Source organism: Neolamprologus brichardi, chromosome 17 (assembly GCF_056152115.1).
Source record: "Neolamprologus brichardi isolate AB-2024 chromosome 17, ASM5615211v1, whole genome shotgun sequence".
NCBI lineage: Eukaryota > Metazoa > Chordata > Actinopteri > Cichliformes > Cichlidae > Neolamprologus > Neolamprologus brichardi.
In genome coordinates this window covers 1,489,371-1,510,470 of record NC_142120.1, presented here as the reverse complement: position 1 = coordinate 1,510,470, position 21,100 = coordinate 1,489,371, and the positions used below count along the sequence as shown (strand labels likewise).

The 21,100-nt window shown below is 42.0% G+C and overlaps 1 protein-coding gene across 1 annotated transcript in view; it reads right to left on the bottom strand.

Annotated features, from left to right (window-relative positions):
* nek7 (NIMA-related kinase 7) overlaps nucleotides 1-21,100 on the bottom strand; it is a 68,953-nt gene that overhangs the window by 38,083 nt on the left and 9,770 nt on the right. Inside the window, exon 2 of the mRNA XM_087830441.1 lies at nucleotides 4,113-4,200. Within this exon, the coding sequence (XP_087686567.1) occupies nucleotides 4,113-4,172 (60 nt within the window). The 5' untranslated portion in view covers nucleotides 4,173-4,200. The remainder of the gene's footprint in view (nucleotides 1-4,112; nucleotides 4,201-21,100) is intronic.

Here is a 21,100-nt window from a genome sequence, read left to right as displayed (position 1 = left end):
AAAGGCTCTTTTATCACGTCTCCCACCCGGTGCAGTCGACGAAGAGCGAAGGGGAAGGTGTGCACAGGAGAGACGGTGAGGTGTTTTACAAAGACGAAAATTAACTCGTCAAAATAGAACAACTTCAGATCCAAGTAAAAACTTAAAGTAAATGTTTTTAAATTTTTATTTAGTGCTACTGCACATCATCATCATCATCATCATCATCTGGGTCCACAGTTACTACAATTAGGGATGCAACGATACCAATTTTTTCAAACCGATACGATACCGATACTTGGATCTGAGTACTTGCCGATACTGAGTACAAAAACCGATACTTCTACCACACACACACACACACACACAAATGCAATGAATTGGAAGACAGGTTTTATTTTATTCTCTGCCGATAAAAAATAAAATCTTAATAAAAATGACCACAAAAAAGTTTAAAGTGAAAAATAAGCACTTCTGTTAAATTATTGCAGAGTCTCCACATTGTAATTTAACAAAATATCACTGAACTATTGGCACTGTCTCGAGCTTTCAGAATAATAAATAAACACTTCTGTTCATTTATTATATTTCATATCGCAGCTCGAGTATGCTGAGAAGACGGTGCGATCCTCTGTTTTCCACGGCCGGCATTGGCTGGTCATCCAGAGCGATAAAATGAGTCGAGCCTCTGTTATTTAAACTGCCCGTGGATTTTCTCTTGACATTTTTCATTGCTTTTCCAAAACCTGAGTTAAAGTTGGCTGTTCCACACTACTGACATTTTGTTTAGCCTAGCTATAGCAGCCTCCAGTTTCTCTTTTTTATCTGGAGCTGCCAGTCTCACTCGCCTAACCCTGTGCCTGTTTAGCGCGGGATGTCCCCCTAGTGGCCAATCTAAAAAACTACAACAGAAATGACAAGCCACCCTCTGACTAATGAAATAAGTTGGTATCGGTTGATGGTATCGGTTAACTTTTACGAGTATGAGTACACACACATTTCACAGTATCGGCCCCGATACCGATACCAGTATCGGCACCGATACCGATACCAGTATCGGTACCGATACCACCGATACCACCGGTATCGGTGCATCCCTAACTACAATGTAACCAGAATCGGCAGTGTAATCATAAATAGCTATTTTTGCAATGAGTTCATATATTACTACAGTAGTTATCAATAAAAAGCAGCCTGACTTTGAATGTCTCGCTATTGTTGTTATTTAAAACCTGAAACTAAGTTTTGAGCTCTTCTAAATTTTGGCCCAAAGATTTTTAACTGTAAATGTTTCCAAATATTGACGTTTAGTGTCTCCACTTACTGACAATCAGCAACATCAGTGTTGTTGTCTAAAAAAAATAAAATAAAATAAAACATACTGGTCAACTCTCACAGCACGCTCACATCATTCACATTATTCCAGCTTGAGGACAAGCTGCAGGACATGATGATAAAGTGGCAGCTGTGCAAGGCATTATGGGTAACGTGGGTGAGGGACAGAACGTCTCGGGTATAAAGGTGACACACAGCCACCGCGAGCTAGCAGGGGGACTGAAAAGGAGAGAGGAAAGTAGAGCGAGAGACAGACGGGGAGCAGACAGACAGCTCATTGGAGGAGGTGTGATATGGGCTGCCCGATAATGACACCGTTGCCAAACACAACTGACAAGACACATGGAGAGTGGAAGAGGGAAGACGGGATAAAGATAGGGTGGGGGGCAGTGGGGGACGAGCGGCAGAGAAGAGAGGGCCGACGTGACAGCCCAGCAGTGCCGACGGCTGCCACAGAAAGGCCGGCGGCAGCAGAGAGGTGATGTCTCACACGGAGAGAGACTGAGACGCCAGGAAAGAGAAACTCGGGGCACAGACGTACGAGGAAGGCTAAAGTTGAAAGCTCGTCACTCTGCTCTGGCGTGCTATCCTGCAGTGAACAGCTTTTTAGACAGCAGAGGTTTTCAAAAATAGACTCCAGAGTTAATAATCAGTGGGTGCACGTCTGTTTGTTGTGGATGTGGAGACTTAACAGTTAACACCAGAAAAATCAAAGACGAAAAAGGGAAGAAGAAGAAAATGACCTACGACGTGGACACCAGTGGAAAAGTAGAAGAAGACCAGTTCACAATTATAAAACCAAAACTTGTTAACATGATATTTATAAACAGCAATGCAAAAATAAAAAGTGCATATATCAAAATAACTAAATGATCAGCTAAGCTCTCCAGATGTTTAATCCAAGACTCGACGAATACACTTTCTTTCTCACCCCTGTCCAGATGTTGGCTGTGATGCAGAGCGTTGTCGTCAGTAATGTCAGTTTAATCTCAAAACTGGATAAACAGGAAGAAACACGGTCTCGAGAGATCTCGACCAAAATGCTATCAGACTGAGCTGTGGACAGACGTCGTTCTCACGTGAAAACAGTGTTTACAAAATATGTGGAATTAGCTCGGCTGTAGTCCAAAACAGACAGAGACGGATATACGATAAGACAGCCAGGAATACAAGAAGAGACAGACACGGCAACTAGCAGCCCTGCGGTGAGGGGAGGGGGGGCGACTCCCACTCTCACCAGTCACCAGCCCCCTTGAGAAGGCACCATGCAATATTCATCCTCAGCCAGTCAGCCAGCGAGCCAGGCAGGCAGGATTCACCCCAAAGGTGCTTCTTCTTCTGCTTCCACACCACCTTGTCTCAGCGCTTACAGACAGATCTGTGTCTGTCAAACTCTGCAGTGACGATCAAACTCCGGGGGGATGGTGGTGGAGGGTGGGGGGGGTCCCCACTAACCCTCCCACTCACTCAAGAGCAAATGCACCATTAAAAATGCACATCTTACCAGCTCATCTCGTTTAACTAATGCATATGCATCATACCTCCGGGACCAAGAGAAATTATATTGCAAGTGATACAGAATATCCTTCATCACATATACAATTCAGATTTCTCCAGGAAGAGTAGGTAGGGTTTTTTTCTCCCTTTGCTGCCGAGGAGACTGAACCTTAGGAAAACTGCGAAACGGATACAGGACTTGTTGAAAGACACCCATCTGGATGCTGGTTAGACAGTCATCTGCATAATCTGACTCCATCTCCCGCTGAATGTGGAATCGGTTCAAACATGTTCTGTGAGACTGAAAAAATGATGCAATATGGAAAGTTCACCGTGCACCCGAGTACCTAAGTGAAAGAGGTGAGCCTAGAATTAACACTGATGTAAACTGCTGGAAATAGATGGAACAACACAGAGAAAGAGATCATTAAGACTGAACAACAGCACCTAACGAACTGCTGGGAGATCAGCTGGAGATCTACTGTATGTGTGCGTGTGCGTGGGGGGACGGTTGCCTAAGTCAAATTAATTATTAGAGCTTTCTTCTGTGTGCAACCCAATTATCCTTAATTTTGCAATTACAAATCTCAGAATAATCGAGCCCCTTGGCAGTTCCAGTGTTAATGTTGCCGTGCCCTCGCATACGCATTGAAAAAATAAACAGCTAAAAAAAAAAGAAACAAAAACAACAACGAGTACGGAGCCTATTTTTAGTGCTTCTTTCTCAAAAAGACTCCACGTTTACTCAGGGGCATATGGATGATCTTCTTTGTTTAAAGTCTATTCGATACTTATGGAGGCAAAAACATCCTTCTGTAAAGAAATCAATGCGCCTGAAGTTGGAAGACGATATTAAAATCCAACAACGGCCCGATCTGCACGGAGCAAACTTGAGTTGTATCGAACCGAAAGGCCGGGGTGCGGCAGCCTCCAGATCTCTGATCAATAGTAACAACTCGACATTCATCCACTGTCTGTCTTACACAGGCTACAGAGGTCTGAATGAAGATCAGGCTGAACGATACATCTCGATTGATGCAGAGAGAAGAGATGAGCATGAAATATTTACAGTTTGAAACAGGAATTAGGAGGAATACAACAGATGAAGGGATTTCCCATCATTTTTCAATCTATAATCAAACTAAACGGCATTGAACACATCCGTTAAATAAAGGCTAAGACAGGTGCTGACCGCAGCATGCCGAGGCTGAGTAACTCCATTTTTATCTTAGTCTGCATCCTACTTCAGATCCTAAGTCCTTCTGGCTGGTGTTGCAGTGTGCGTCTGTGTGTGGGGTTACCTGGGGTTGAAACACTGGCACAGCTGCTTGCTGTCCTTGTGGCTGCGTGTCCATATCCATGGTGTTAGGAGCTTGATCCCGTACACCTCTGCGAATCACACAAACAAAACAGGACTCGCGGTTAGACGATGCAACGCTGATCGTCAACAAAGTCAATCATTTCCCTTCAACAGTACGATTAAATTGTATTCAAATGTGGAGCAATGTTCGTTCTGCAGCATCAAACTGAGGAGTGACGGTTGCAGGTGTTGAGTTTCAGCTAGGTCACGTCTCTGGATGTGATACTCTTTGTCTGGGTCCCTCTCGAGTTGCGCTGTGACCGAGCTTCGGCAGAGATAAAGCTGCTTGGCATTCTCCCAAGGAACCTTTCCCGGGAATTGCAGGTTACACCAGTTACTGGTTTAAACAATTCCACTTTATTTTCTCTTTTCCAAGAAAATATAAGTCACCTCAGGGTGACGAGGTGCAGTATGTGTATATGTCATGTTTTTCTTTAATTGCACGTCCTGGCATGTGGCTTAGAAGGAAGCTACAACAAGTTGCTTGCCTCATCGTCACAGACAATGCAATAATAGAAAAAAATCACCTGAATGAATAATTTACAGCTTTAAAAATTATGATGCACAATTATATTCACACTTGAAATTAGCTTATGATTCCCGTCTACACTCCCCGTTTCAAAATTAACACAGAATTACTTGTGATTTGCACGAGATACCCGCCTGTTTAACACAAACCATGTGCCATCCACGAGGCAACACATGAGGTGAGATATTTGTATGTTTTCAGCATCACAGAAACGTAGCCAAGGACGAGCGTGCACGCACACGTGCACACACACGTGCACACACACGTGCACTCATGCCGACTGCTCGTTGATAGGAAGCAAATGACTAATGATTGGGAACAGAGGATAAAAGAAATACCAGGAATTACAACTCAACCATGGTTTTGTCTTCTTAGGGACTTATTCACAGGAATAGCACTCAAGCAGACACGCACACACACACATGCAAGCGCACAAACATGTAAAAAGAAAAGTTCCACACAGGAGGGAAAGAAAGCACACTTCACAGTGGGCCATTTGCATGTTTTTCCTCTAAAGCCGGTTTGCAGATCTGTTGGTGTGTCACTCGTGTATTGGTCACAGTCTCTCGTCTCTGTTGCATTGAGCCTCTCTGGGCCAATTAAAATGTGCCGGTGTAATGTAGATGAGAATAACACTGAAAAGCAGTCTCTGTGTGTATATCAATCAATCATCTGATCAATAGAGCAATTATATAGCTATCTAACCATATAACTGATTAATAGGTTGATACACAGATTCTTTGGGCAGTTTAATACTTTTATGATGTGTGTCTATGCACTTTATTGCTGTGCTAAAATCACAGATTAGCTTTTTCTTGATGTTCGTGTAAGTTTGAAAGATCACAAAATTATTTACTCGGCTTTACATCGGCTATACTGATGATTCTCTTTACTTATGTAATGGTTAATGATCATTTATTAATAAGGTTGACATTTTTAAATGCAGAACAGCGTTAAATGCTAAATGATCCTGACTCGTTAATAAACCTGCTGCAGAAAAAGTATTTTTGAAAACAACCAGCTGGAAAGGTTGTTTGACTGTTTGACCGTCAACATTTCAAGCCACAAACGTGCAGCAACAATATGTTAGGCAAGGCAAGTTTATTTATATAGCACAATTCAACAACAAGGTGATTCAAAGTGCTTCACAGAGACATTAGAAACAAAAACAAATAAAAAGCATGATTTAAAATTGATTAAAACAAGCGAACAAACAAACAAAACAGTATATAAAATCAAAACAGATAAAATCAGAAGTTAAATGTAAGTTTTGAAATTTAAGCTTAAAAGTGTGGATTTGGTGCTTTATTCAAATGCAGCTGAGAACATGTGAGTCTTCAACCTGGATTTAAATAAACTGAGTGTTTCAGCTGATCTGAGGCTTTCTGGGAGTTTGTTCCACATATAAGGAGCATAAAAGCTGAATGCAGCTTCTCCGTGTCTGGTTCTGACTCTGGGAGCTGATAAAAGACCGGATCCAGATGACCTGAGGGATCTGGAAGGTTCATACTGGGTCATACTGGGTGTTAAACAGACAGACGCCCTCAAGGTCGTTTGAAAAAGGAGGTGAAAATCACCCTGGAGGTCCTAACAGAGCATTAACGAAACAGAGAAAAGGCTGCATTTACTAAGATCCCCGTGAACATCTGGACAGAGCCTCAGGCCGCACCCATACATCAGCCCTACATCATATGTTGCTCTTTTTGATTGGTATCAGAATATTGACCCAGAACAAATACCAATATCAATATCCAACGGTCATTTGTTGTTCCATATTAATTTTGCAAAATGTTCAAGCGTCGTGTGAAGAGCTCCTCTGTGCATCTATCACCCACACTTTAAAATCATCACTCGAGAGCTTTGAGCTATTACAGGATATTTTAAAACCAGGTGAAGTCGAGGCCTCTTCGTTTGAACGAGCTCTGTGTCGTGACATTTGGATTTCGCGGTCACAGTGGACTTTCGAGTCACCCGCCCGGCCGGCCTTCGCGGCTGTTGCCGTGAATCTTTGCACTTCAGCCCCGCGTTGTGTCAGATTGAGGCTGGCACCCTTCCTTCGCTCCCTAACCATCGTGTTTCTAACCGCCTGAGTGTCAAAATAACCGCAGGGCATCAGAGGACGTTCTTTCGCCTCCTACATCCCACGTTAACAAGATCAATTAAGACTGCCACGTTAGATTAACACACACGAGGAAATAACACAATTAACAAATCTAACTCGATCAGGAGGACAGTGACTGCGCAAAAACACAACTGGCTTCATCACGCCGACCTTAAATCTCCTAAATCCCTTTCATCACACATTCCTCTTAACTGTTCCTCTCGCTGTCTCGATATCGCCGAAAGGTTGCTCACCACAGACGGGAATTCCTGACTTCCAAAACACACGGAAGCTCAATGTGCCACTCTCGCTTGCATTTCTGTCATGCGGGTGAGAAATGGTGGCTGCCTTTCTGGTAACAGCTAAAAGCTAAATCCCCTACCTATTCATAGATGCATGTCAGAGTCACATTTGGACCTTTGGTGAGAGACAGCTGCAAATACACAACAGGACAGATGAGCAGAGACATTTTATGCTAAATATGTAGACGCACATACGACTGGTGTTTGCCTGGAATAAGAGTTTTACTTTTACACTGATATCCTGTCAGGCTGACTTTATTACAATTATTTCCGCACAAACATTTTCACCACTATAGATCGTCTATGAAATGTAAATGTGCACAAACATGTTGTTTCTGAGACGCCGTGAGTCCATCCGAAAGACCGACGGTGTTTTCAGTTTCGTCTCCACGCAGACCACCAACCACTCAATGAAAACAAACACTGTTTTCTGACTGCGTTCCATCTAATGTGAGACTCCAGCCCAGCGTTCTCACAGTGGGCCCATCACACCGAGGTAATTATATGAAAAAGGAGAAAGGAAAAACAGAGCGAGGCGGACTGAACAGTTTTATTTGTTCTCACACTTCCAGCACAACAGATTTGCCTTTTTTTTTTATTCCCATCTCAAATCTTGTTTTTGTTGATTTTGTTTTTTGCATTTTTAGCCCCGTTTCCTGCTTTTCCACTGCTGTGAAATAGTCTTGAGCCACGCCTCGTTTCCTTATATTTAGCTTCTTTCATTCCTACGCTTGTCTTGAGCAATAGATTTCTAAATATCTTTCAAAGTTTTCCTCTGTCCTCTGGCTGGTTTTTAACAAATTTTCACTCATTAGCGAGGTTTCAGTGGAAATGCAGCTGTCATGAAGCCATTCTTAAGGAAAGGAAACAAGAAGAAAGAGCAAAGCTTTGCTAAATTACAGAAGAACTGGACTGAAAATCAGGATTTCAGCCAGTGGTGTTGGGATCTTGTCAAAATTTATGGAATTATCAACGCAGAAAGTACCAGATGGGATTATATGGTGGAAATTTTGATCCACCATGCAATGCCATCTGGCAGGTGTTTAATTGGGAAGGCTTCAGCATGACAATGATCCCAAACACGTTGGCAGTGCAGTAACACACACCTGTACAGGACAAAGAAAGAAGAAACAAATAAACAAGCAGACAAACAGGAACACTATCAGTCATGGATTGGCCTGGTGGCATCAACACAGCTCCAAGAAGAAGGTCGTTCATTTCAGGAGAAAAACAATGAATCCACTCAGGTTTTTAAAAGCTTTGGACTAGGGCTGCCACAAACGATTATTTTGATAGTCGACTAGTCACCGATTATTTTTGCGATTAGTCGACTAATCAGATCATCATCCATTGGATGTAAAACTACAGCTTATTGCACCAGCAGCATCTGCTCTTATATAACTATCATTAGCTTACAGCTTTAAGTGTTTAAGGTATGTGCTAACTAAAAATAAAGACAAGATGATAGTTTATTAAAGTTTAATGAAATTTGCAGATTGTTTCGGTGAAGTTTAATAAACTCCTTGCTATCTAAAATATAACAGGACACCGGAGTAAATTCTCGAGCATCTCACACTTCTGATAATCAGCTGTCTGCTTGACGTTTATTCAGCTGTGTAAAAACTATAACTTTAATCTCAGCCAAACCGATTTACTCAGGAACAAATAAAATACTAAAAAAAAGCCAAACAATAACATTTTTAAGTTATCTAAGTGACTTATATATCATGTTTAACCTGAGTATCGAAAGACGGCGGTGGGTTTGAAAACGATTAGCCGGGAATCCGGTGTTCTCACGGCTCTAGTTAGCCTAGCCCCCGGCTAGCTATCGAGCTAGTGGCTAACAGACGTCTCCGAAAATGTCGGAGCGCTTTTGAAAATATGTGGTGTCTTGATAAACTGAGCAGATATTTGAGGTTTACACAGCTACATTCTCGCCTGAAAATATGTTAAACGTTTATTTTGTGACCCAGAAAGAATAATAAGAGTAACATTAAAACTAACTAGCTGCCGCCATTGTTGGAAACTGAGCTGGGCTGCGCTATGAATTCTGGGACACTGCTTCTTCTTCTTTGGTCTTTAACGGCAGCTGGCATCCTTGTACATGCAGTGCTGCCATCTTCTGTTTCAGTCCGTTATTACACTCTTAAATCCTACTACTTATTCCTGCGTCTTTTGTGATCTTACAAAGCTTCAAACGACGCCTCGACTATTAAATCAGTCGTCGACGATTTTGATAGTTGAAGTAATCATGACTAGTTGACTAATCGTGGCAGCCCTACTTTGGACTCTTTGTGTCAACAAACATGGCTGAATTTTGGAGCTTGAAGACTGGTCAGTATGGAAGCTCAGAGGGGGCAGAGATCTGCCCCAGCCTACTTTTAACCCGTGTACAAACACATTTCACTGATGATGAACTGGCTACAATACCTGCTGTTAACATTGGATTACTGCTTATACTTAAAGAGTGATTGTGTTGTTGTAAGTCATGTGCATGCATAGCACTTTGTGTCCACTCTCAGCAGATATGCCGACGATGCAGTTTCCACGACAAACAAAAGGAATAGCTGCTCTGAAGCAGACACGTCATACTAGTCAGGGCAGGCCTTGGACTATCTTCGTTTTTATTTGGTATTTAAGAATTTTGTGTTACATTGTTTGGAAAAAGATCTGTTACATCTTAAAAATTATTTGAAAAGTTCTGTAATTTTACAAATTTTTAAGAAACGTTTTGCACAGTAAATGTTCTTAAAATGGCATCCAATAATATGCACATTAATAGACGGGAAAACATTCAAATCCTTCGAGAATCTACAGAGACAATTTGGACTCGATAAATCAGATTTATTTAGGTATTTTCAATTAAGACACTTTTACAATACAGAAATTAGGAAGAAGTTCTTGAGAGAAGGAAGCCATATAATAGAAATAATAACAGGTGCATATAAAAATCCTCCATCAAGAATTTTATCGAAATTATATGATGGCCTGCAAAATTTGAAAAGGAATGAAACATTATATCAAACAAAAGTGGGAATCTGAATGACATCTTGAGTTGTCAGAGGATGACTGGCGATCCGTATGTCTCACACAGCATAATCCCACCAGCTCTAGACGATGGAGAGAATATGGCTGGAAAAATGTGATTAGGTTCTTTATTACTCCTTATATAAAAAGCAAGCAGCTGAAAACACCCCAACGATGCTGGAGATTATGTGAAGACTGGGACGCCAATCATTCTCATGTGTTTTGGAAGTGTAAAAATATCAAACCTTACTGGGAAAGCATTGCGGTAACAATGAAGAAAGTGCTGGGGTATGACGTGCCGTGTGAGGCACGAGTAATGTATTTTGGAATATGGGAAAATATAAGAAAGGAGGACCATTACTTTAAAATTATGTTGTTGTCAAGCAAAAAGGTAATAACAAAAAACTGGCTGAAAGGTGACCCTTTAAAATTGGAAGAATGGACTGATGTAATCGAGGACATGTATATAATGGAGAAAATGACCTACACTTTGAGACTGAAATCTGACAAACACCGAAAACAGTGGACAAAATAGATAGCCTATAAGACTCATTCAGCCCCATAAGGCAGGGACCTCTCCTCATTGTTGTTTTTTTCCTCTTCCACAGGTTAGGTGTCCTTTATTCCTTTTCGTTTGTTTCTTTTGTGTTCCTTTTTCATATTTTTGTTTGCATGTACTATAAAATTGGAAAAAGTACAAAATAAAAAGTTTAAAAAAAAATGGCATCCTATACTGTTCAGTCATTTTGACATGTATGTACAGAAGAAAAGAATATATTGCGATGTATATCGTTATTGCACGTGCTTCAAATTATACCATAATATGGATTTTAGGCCATATCGCTCAGCCCTAGCTTGACCGTCTCGAAGAATCGTGCAAAACTGTGCAAAAGGAGTTATGAACCATGTAAACCATTTACCAAAAGGCTGAGAGAAAGCTTCTGTAACATAGTTGACAACAACTTTCCCAACCTTGATAAGAAAAAGCACATCTTCATTCAAATGGGAAGAAGCTGAGGGTAAGTTGGAAAACTGAGTAGGGATAAAGCCGGGATTGTGCAGGAAAGAGAGGGACAGATGCAAAACTATGAAAAGTGCCAGCAGACAGAAAAAAGCAGCTTGTTAGCCCTGATGTGCTCGTGGTCCTGAAAGAGTCGGTGTGTGCCACAGACACTGGCACTGGCTTCAGCTCCTCTTTAATCCTCATTTCCTCCTTTCTGCATAAATCATTTAAAACAGGAGAACAGCGAAAACAAAGAGAGCTAAAGGGAGGGAGATGATTATAAAAAGGTGGATCAAGGCAAACTGGGATGGAGGAGGGATGAAGGAAAAAGTGAAGGGGAAGGGTCCTGAGATTTAGCAGCCTCAAAGAGCAGAGTGCACAATCAGCTCTCCATCCCGGGACAATAAATACGAACACAAACCGATGACCTCGGGTTTAAGGAGAAGAGGAAAGCGACTGGGGGGGTGAAGAGGAAAAATATAACGTGACACTATCCGGCCCGAGTGCACGATGTGAGAGAATCAAAGGCACCTTTGAGGAGCCAGAAGACGACAGCGAAAGTGCTGGAAGAGTGGTGTCCATGATTACAAGAAATGGAGAAACCTTTGAGTCTGCGCTCATGAAAGCCCACCCCGGGCCTCTTCTCAAAACCCCCGCTCCACTAACAGTGATGACACAGAAAGAGGAGAAGAGGAAGAGAGCCACTAATGATGGAGGGGTCCAGATACTACAGAAGCAGCACACTTTCCAATTCATTTTAATCACTATTCAAAATCATTAGCACAAATGTGCAGGCACTCGTGTTCACTGGACCGTGAGCTGAGAGACAGACAGAGAGGGGTAGAAGACCAATTATACCTCAGCGTGTGAGCCGGGCTTTGAGGTCTTCGAGTGAGACGGTCCAAGACTCGATGGAATAAAAAAATGAAGTTAGGACATTAGATTGTCCTGAAAAAATCAACAGTGTGATAAAAGGAAAACTATGGAGAAAAGGCAGCCAAACAGATTACATGCTAGAAATTTCCATTTCCTCATATCTGGTGACAAAAGCATAAAGTCAGTCAGGCAACAAACCAAAACAACCACATCGCCGTTCAAGAACAAGCAGAGGTTTAAGCTCCGCTTCACATCTACGAGCCATCGATGGAAAAAATAAATAAATAACAACCATAATAATAATAATCCTCATTTTTTTATACGTAGAAAAGTGTGCTTGTAATGCTGTTACAAACCTCCACCCTCTCACTGGTGGAGCGAGGACAGAAAAATAATATTTAAAAAAGGAAATTAAGACGAAGAACTGCGCGTCGGTCCGCCGAGACGCTACAAAGGCCGGTGATCCATAATGCGGCTTGCTAACTATTTATAGTCACGCTTTACATTTCTCACCTTCAGATTTTTATAGCCTCATGATTATTTCACTGCAGAAGTAAATAGCACAGCACGGTTAGCCGGGCTTCATGTGAGGCCTAATCTGATTTATTTCCCCACAATCCAGCGCTCTGCTTCACACGTACAATTCAGCCTCTACATAGCACACTTTCATCACCTCCATGACCCAGTAATCCCATTAACAACGCGGGACTCTCCTCTGTCTTCCTGTTTGTGCGTCTCCCCGCGCACGCACACCTGTGCGTTTGTATACCCGCGCATCTCGTTTTCATTTTCCACCACCGTCTAAAGATGTTCGCCATTGAGGAAAGAGCTCAAGCACAAGCAGGTGTCAGCCACTCTCCTCCTCTTTATCCATGTCCCTTGCTCTCCTCCTCCTCCCCACCTCCTCCCCTTCGTGCTCCGTCGCTCCCGTGTGCTTTGGACACGAGTTGGCACGCGGCTAAAAGCCCAGGCCACCTCTCTGCTCCATTGTCCTACCCACTCTACAGCGGTACTGACGGCGAGGGACCCTTTGTTGCCAGTCTGTCACTTCAGCAGGTGCCTTACAGTAAGAGGCAGGAGGCAGCCAGCCATCCAGCCTGCACGGCTTCGTTAGCACAGAGCACCGTTTGATGTGCTCGTCTCATCAGCCGGAGACGGCAGCCGAGGAGGATGCTAATAATCACTTGAAAAACAAATACATTCCACTCAGGCTTGTAAAAGATAAACTCCAATTTCAATGATAAAAGGAGAATGACAGACATTCATGCTACCAACAGAAAAAGAAACTGCCCCCCCCCCATTCTAAAGTAAAACCAATTCATACTGTCAATCACTGAGAATAAACAAGGTATATTGACAAATTGCTGAGTGTGTAAAGAAAGACAAAACCGTGTGGGCAAAGTATGCAAAAACAGAGCTGCATTTAAGACAGCTGTGTGATCCCTCAGAACCAGCTCAGTGTGTCAGGGAGCAGGCTGTGTGAAGGAGAGAACCCCCCAGGCGTTCAGCACAGGGGACCCTGGGGGTTTAGGCGCACGCTCACTACATTCGCAGCCTTTCAAAACGCTGCACCGCCATCACACCTCGGTTAAAATCACTTAGAAACCGAATGCATAACGTGTGAAAGGAAATCAAGAGATTTCATTTAGACTGGTTTGTCTATCTTCAAGCGTTTCCCCTCGTATCGCTGCATCAAGAATGGTCTAATTATGGGTATATTTCCAAGTGTGACTGGTAAACAATTGGAGAATTATAACTTTTTGAGTCCCGTTTAAAGTTAAAAACACTCATGTGGCCGGATTGGAGCCAATAGAAATCGTTATTTGCATATTTTAGGACACGGCTCTTTACCACCAGGAAGTTACGCCGTGTTTTTTAACGTCGCCTCAACTGGTGAGTAGGGCTGCCACAAACGATTATTCTGATAGTCGACTAGTCACCGATTATTTTTGCGATTAGTCGACTAATCAGATCATCATCCATTGGACGTAAAACATACAGCTTATTGCACCAGCAGCATCTGCTCTTATATAACTATCATTAGCTTACAGCTTGAAGTGTTTAAGGTATGTGCTAACTAAAAATAAAGACAAGATGATAGTTTATTACATTTTAATGAAATTTGCAGATTGTTTTGGTGAAGTTTAATAAACTCCTTGCTATCTAAAATATAACAGGACACCGGAGTAAATTCTCGAGCATCTCACACTTCTGATAATCAGCTGTCTGCTTGACGTTTATTCAGCTGTGTAAAAACTAGAACTTTAATCTCAGCCAAACCGATTTACTCATGAACAAATAAAATACTAAAAAAAAAGCCAAACAATAACATTTTTAAGTTATCTAAGTGACTTATATATCATGTTTAACCTGAGTAGCGAAAGACGGCGGTGGGTTTGAAAACGATTAGCCGGGAGTCCGGTGTTCTCACAGCTCTAGTTAGCCTAGCCCCCGGCTAGCTATCGAGCTAGTGGCTAACAGACGTCTCCGAAAACGTCGGAGCGCTTTTGAAAATATGTGGTGTCTTGATAAACTGAGCAGATATTTGAGGTTTACACAGCTACATTCTCGCCTGAAAATATGTTAAACGTTTATTTTGTGACCCAGAAAGAATAATAAGAGTAATATTAAAACTAACTAGCTGCCGCCATTGTTGGAAACTGAGCTGGGCTGCACTATGAATTCTGGGACGAAGCTTCTTCTTCTTCGGGGTTTAACGGCAGCTGGCATCCTTGTACATGCAGTGCTGCCATCTTCTGTTTCAGTCCGTTATTACACTCTTAAATCCTACTACTTATTCCTGCGTCTTTTGGGATCTTACAAAGCTTCAAACGACGCGTCGACTATTAAATCAATCGTCGACGATTTTAATAGTCGACTAATCGTGGCAGCCCTACTGCTGAGTTAATGCCATTGTGAGACTGGATCTGAACTAAAATGCAAAAGTCTCACTAAGTGACCAGAGGAAAGTAAAATGACTGTTTCCTCAAAGGAGTCAGAAATAAATGTCTAAATAAAAATGTCTTACAGTTTAGTTTCCATTATTTAGTGTAATTTAAACAGTAGGTTAACATGTGACTTGGATCACCGCAGGGGGCGGGGCTGTGCACGTATCAAAACTTATGTAACACAACATCAAGATTTGTTTTTATAAGCGACACTGACTAATCTGAATATCATTAACTTTTTAAATTTGCATATCAAACCTGACTCCATAATCTCACATGTATATTATTAAAAATGCAAAAAGCATTTAATCCATGAAACAATGGATGGAGGACAGATTTGTTTTTATAAGCACACCCTCACTTCATGTGCACCAAAATATCCACACCCAGAGTTGCAGACCGCAGTAAGGTGAAGATCCCAAAGCTTTAGGCTGCATTAGTCCCTTGTGGCAACAACTCCTGGTCTTTCACAATGAAGAACAGAGTATTGCGCAGCCGAGCAGAGCTTCCTGCCCTCCAGGACCAACGAGGGCTTTGTTTGTTAGCCATGTCACTGACTGACCACCAAATTAGCTGCATCACCTCTGGCACCAGGATATTGGATGCGACATTCTGTTCCACGGGGCTCTGGCTGTGTTTGTCTGCCAGACCACGGGGCCGACATTAAAAAATAAAGAAATGAAAACACAGCGGGGGCAAACGAGGGACTTAAAATAAAAATTAAACAAGGGAATACCGTGCTAACTACTGCTATGTGCTAAATCACAAGAATCGATGGGACCAATTACTCAGGATTATGTGTTTATCACTTCCTTTTAGTGCACCCTGCATTAACGAATAAAACTCACGCCAATGGAAACTGTGCACAACTTTATCAAATAAAGGCTTAAACCCTGCTTAAGCCCATCTCATTTGTTTTTTGAGTCGTTTGAGTCGAAGATGATCACAATCAATAGAACTGGCAAATATACTGGTTTTAATAAAATACCAGTATCTAGCTTTGACAGAGTCGAGTGTTCCTCGTAGTGTTTCCTTTGGCCGAAACTCTTAATCAAGCATAACACGAGAAACAGCAACGTAATAAAAAGACGTGGATTAATCGCGCTTTATGTTCATTACACTTTCGGCTTCTAGCAATTACAATAAAACAGCTGAAACAGTCCTGTCCCTTAATCCATTTTACAAAGATGCAGTTTGGTTCAGCATCAGTGAGCAGCGGCCCTAAATCATATTTAACGTGTCTGAGCAGCCATGTGACCAAATAATAAAATGATCTTTACCTTTTAGTCTGCCACTGTCTGGTTCTTAGATGACAAGGCACGACTCTGTGAGCTGGAGATGGGGGCTGTCGTCGTTTTCCTAAGAACTAAACTTTAGCAGAAAACATCTGGAGTCCACTTTGCCCATCATACAAAAACCAGCAGCCTCTCTTATTCCCTCAACGCAGGCTTTTTCCCTTTCACTTGCATAGTTTGATGCAGTTACCCTGTGTAAGCAAAGAAGTTTGTCTAAGAGGAAATGACAAGCACAAGATGTCCAAATCATTAGTAACGTGAGAGGAGCAGTTCCCAGGCATGTCTCATTACATAGTTGACTGCTAAGAGCTCATGTTTGGGACTTTTCTGGGCCCAGGCCTTCTTCCATGCTCTGCACCAGCATCTGTTCTCCACAGTTTGTAATGGAAACATCTAAGACCCTGAACCCACAACAACCTTTACTCAATCCTGGCGCTCGATGAGGAAAGAAAGAGACGCACAAACACAAACTGTGGTTCACTCAACACATTAATGTCATAAACGTAATCTCATGCAAACAGACGCAGAAAAAAAAAGAGAATGAATATGAAGCTGGAAGCCTACACCGAGCGTGCAGTAACAGTGGGCCCAAGGAAACACGGCTCCACAAAAATCAAGCTTTGGTCTGGCTGCGGTTCAGCCCGCTGCGGCTTCTGCGGTGGCTTCTGCGATCTTTAACCAGATCCAGAGCGCTGCTCCTCAATCAGAGGTCAAATACTGCTCTGTTGCTTCACCAGCATGTGAGTGCTTTGTTATCGAGCTGCCAGGGAGGGCGACTCTTTAAGCTGAAGCTGCTTCTACCAGCTCAACAGATTCTGAATATGACGATTGTAGACTGTGAGATGATTAAAAACGGGGATGCAGTTAGAAAACCAGGTTTAACTCGGTCGCAGCCGTGTCAACAAGTTGGCACAGAAAATAAATCGGAATAAATCAAACTATATAAAAGCAGCACCACATTTCTGCCCGTGTATATCTCAAAATAAAATACATCCCGGGGCTAGCGATATCTCCGGTTGGGCGACCAAAATCGCCGATTCGGTCGCCCGACCGGAGATATCGCTAGCCCCGGGACGTCGGGCTAGCGATTTTGCCCTGTTTCATTTCTCTCCTCACAACTTCTCCATTACATGCAAGTATTTTAGGGAAGACATGTATGTTCTGTCTAGGGCTGCCACGATTAGTCGTCTAGTCACGATTACGTCGACTATCAAAATCGTCGACAACTGATTTAATAGTTGAGGCGTCGTTTGAAGCTTTGTAAGATCACAAAAGACGCAGGAATAAGTAGTAGGATTTAAGAGTGTAATAACGGACTGAAACAGAAGATGGCAGCACTGCATGTACAAGGATGCCAGCTGCCGTTAAACCCCGAAGAAGAAGAAGAAGCTGTGTCCCAGAATTCATAGCGCAGCCCAGCTCAGTTTCCAACAATGGCGGCAGCTAGTTAGTTTTAATATTACTCTTATTATTCTTTCTGGGTCACAAAATAAACATTTAACATATTTTCAGGCGAGAATGTAGCTGTGTAAACCTCAAATATCTGCTCAGTTTATCAAGACACCACATATTTTCAAAAGCGCTCCGACGTTTTCGGAGACGTCTGTTAGCCACTAGCTCGATAGCTAGCCGGGGGCTAGGCTAACTAGAGCCGTAAGAACACCGGACTCCCGGCGAATCGTTTTCAAACCCACCGCCGTCTTTCGCTACTCAGGTTAAACATGATATATAAGTCACTTAGATAACTTAAAAATGTTACTGTTTGGCTTTTTTAGTATTTTATTTGTTCCTGAGTAAATCGGTTTGGCTGAGATTAAAGTTATAGTTTTTACACAGCTGAATAAACGTCAAGCAGACAGCTGATTATCAGAAGTGTGAGATGCTGAGAATTTACTCCGGTGTCCTGTTATATTTTAGATAGCAAGGAGTTTATTAAACTTCACCGAAACAATCTGCAAATTTCATTAAGATTTAATAAACTATCATCTTGTCTTTATTTTTAGTTAGCACAGACCTTAAACACTTCAAGCTGTAAGCTAATGATAGTTATATAAGAGCAGATGCTGCTGGTGCAATAAGCTGTACGTTTTACGTCCAATGGATGATGATCTGATTAGTCGACTAATCGCAAAAATAATCGGTGACTAGTCGACTATCAAAATAATCGTTTGTGGCAGCCCTAGTTCTGTCCTTTTTTTAATGCAGCAATGCAATCAAGTAAAACAAGCCTGGTAACGCCATTTGTCCCGTGTTGTGAGCAGGCTGCAGTACACCGACTGTAGTCGGCAAAAACTCCCAATTTTGGTCCCGATATCATATAAAAACATAAACTTGCACATGAGAATAAAACATGCACAGAAGCATAACTACACACACAAACATTTCGATGTTTATTTTTATTCCTAAGGCACTCGTCCTTCTTTGCATGAGCGCATTACCTGGCACGCCGACAGAGCATCGCTGTATGCGAGTATGTGTAAGGATCTGACGATCGGAGAATACCGTTACCCCTAAGGGGTCGCACCTCTCTCCGTTCTCGCCCTCCTCCCTTATCCCTCCTCTCTAGTCTGTGCCTGAAGGGATTTCCCTTTTCAGTTCATGAGAGATGTCAGACCTGTTCCACCATCCCTCACACGGAGGCTGGACTGTGCCCTATATTTACCCAGCATCTGTAAAACTCCACAAATCAGCCTCATTTCTGGAAATCAAAGCCAAGCGGAGCTTAACAGAATGACAGCTGAATCGAAATGCCCTCGACTCATCTTCATGCAACAAATGTATCCGATTACTTTTCACACCGAGCGTCACATGCAGGAGTTATGAACTGTTGCACACGATACCACTGTGTGGAGATTAAATTAGGAATTCCTGTTGTTTTGTTTGGGATTCCACTCAACATTAATTACTAGCCAGTAGAGCTGCGTCCTATCACACTGCAACATAAATATATGTAATGTGATCTTTAACGTTTCTAAAACTGAGCGCATGTGCGTATTTTGGGATTATTTGATGAGCATCACCTCGTGGTCCTGTCCAGGATCACAGTTACACAAAGGCTGACAAAGGTCACTTTATTCTAACATTTCAAATTATTAGCAAATTTCCTGTGAGTGCTTTCATTCATGTATGTTAACTGCACAAACACAACCACAGGCACACAGCTCCAGGTTTGGAGGTCTTTCAGACATCACTCTGGTCACTTTAACATTAGATTGGAACAGGATCTTGAGCTTTATTGTGAAAGGTTTATGTGGAAAATGGTTTTACCGTCGTTGTTGCTAATGACAACGCATAAAAACAGGCGCTTGTCCGTCTGTAGTGTGGTTATATTAAATATAAGAGAAAGAGAGAACTTTAATAAATTAATATAGCCACTACAGTGACCATCAAAACCATGAAAAAATATTGTGGTAAACAGTTTATTTTGCGACACCACGAAACAAACGATAGCGTAAAATGAAACGATAGATGTTTTTATATCGTCATCCGATATATATCGTTATATCGAACAGCCCTACTATAAGGCGCACTTAAAATCCTTTAATTTTCTCAAAAATCGACCTTATGTATGAATTCTGGTTGTGCTTACTGACCTCGAACCGATTTTACAACTTTGCTAAGCTACAAAGCAGCAACGCTTGATTGGCTACCATAGTCAGGAGCCTCGCGGAGTAATCTGGGTCCTAAACTCCGTCAGGTTCAGGTCCCAAAGTCAAACGATCACTGCGGCATCACTGAGAGTTAAAAACTGTCTAAATTCTTTCATCTCTAATAAAATGATCAGCGTTGCTGCTTTACCAGGTGTAACAATTAAGTTTAACATCCAGGCATCCATGAAAACATAATGTATTAAATTTAGTTAGACGTTAGCAGGAAGTTAGCAGGAAGTTAGCTCGCTAGCTTCCACCTAAACATGATATAGCATGTTCTGACTGAGAGATTTCTGAAAAAATTAAACGTACAGCTCTGCTATCACTTTCAACATAAATGAAGACAGAAAACTAAACAGCAGAGATGTTTGTAGGGTTACTGAAGTTGGGCTAGCTGCTATATAATGATGTGCTACGTGACCACTAGCTACACAGCTATGTTAGCATAAACACAGTGAAGCTGGAGGATGAACGCTAACCTTTTTCCACTCGATAAAAGTTAACGTGACGGATTCTGGTGGTCAGGGACAAATGCAATCGCATGGCAGGATGCTGTAAACGGACCAAACATCAGTCAGGAGAACAACTGAAATAATCCATCCACAATACGAGGTTTGCTTAATGCAGCTTATGGTCTGAAAAATACAGTAAATAAAAGATGGGTGCGACATCTGGGCTGCTAATGCAATCAAGCTTTGTTAGCAAGCTAAAAGTATAAATTGCGTAGGTGTTTAGCAGATCTGGCACAATCTTTCACTCTTTTGCATGAAGTATATCTGATACTTTACCAAAGTCAGGTTTATTTATATCAGAATAGAGTTGACAATATTCAGAAAATGAAAATGTCAGTTACCGATATTTGCATAGAAAGACTGAAGCAGGAGGGGAAAAAAGGGAGAGATGGAAAGAGAGAAGATCCCCAACAGGGGTTGAAAGCAGCTAAATCAGATAGGTCTTTCCTGCCTCTTTCTTTCACACATTACAATATTAATATTAATGAGACTTCCTGTTTTTCCCACCTGTTTTTTTTCTCCCTCAGATGATTTGAACATAAAAAAAAACTTAAAAAGCGCAAATTCCAGGAGTTGCGTATCACAGTTTGACCTGGAGCCACACAGCAGACACCAACCATGACAGACTCGCTGTTCAAAGCACGCGGGAGCTGCTTTCATCAGGGTATCCTGGTGGGGTTTTTTTA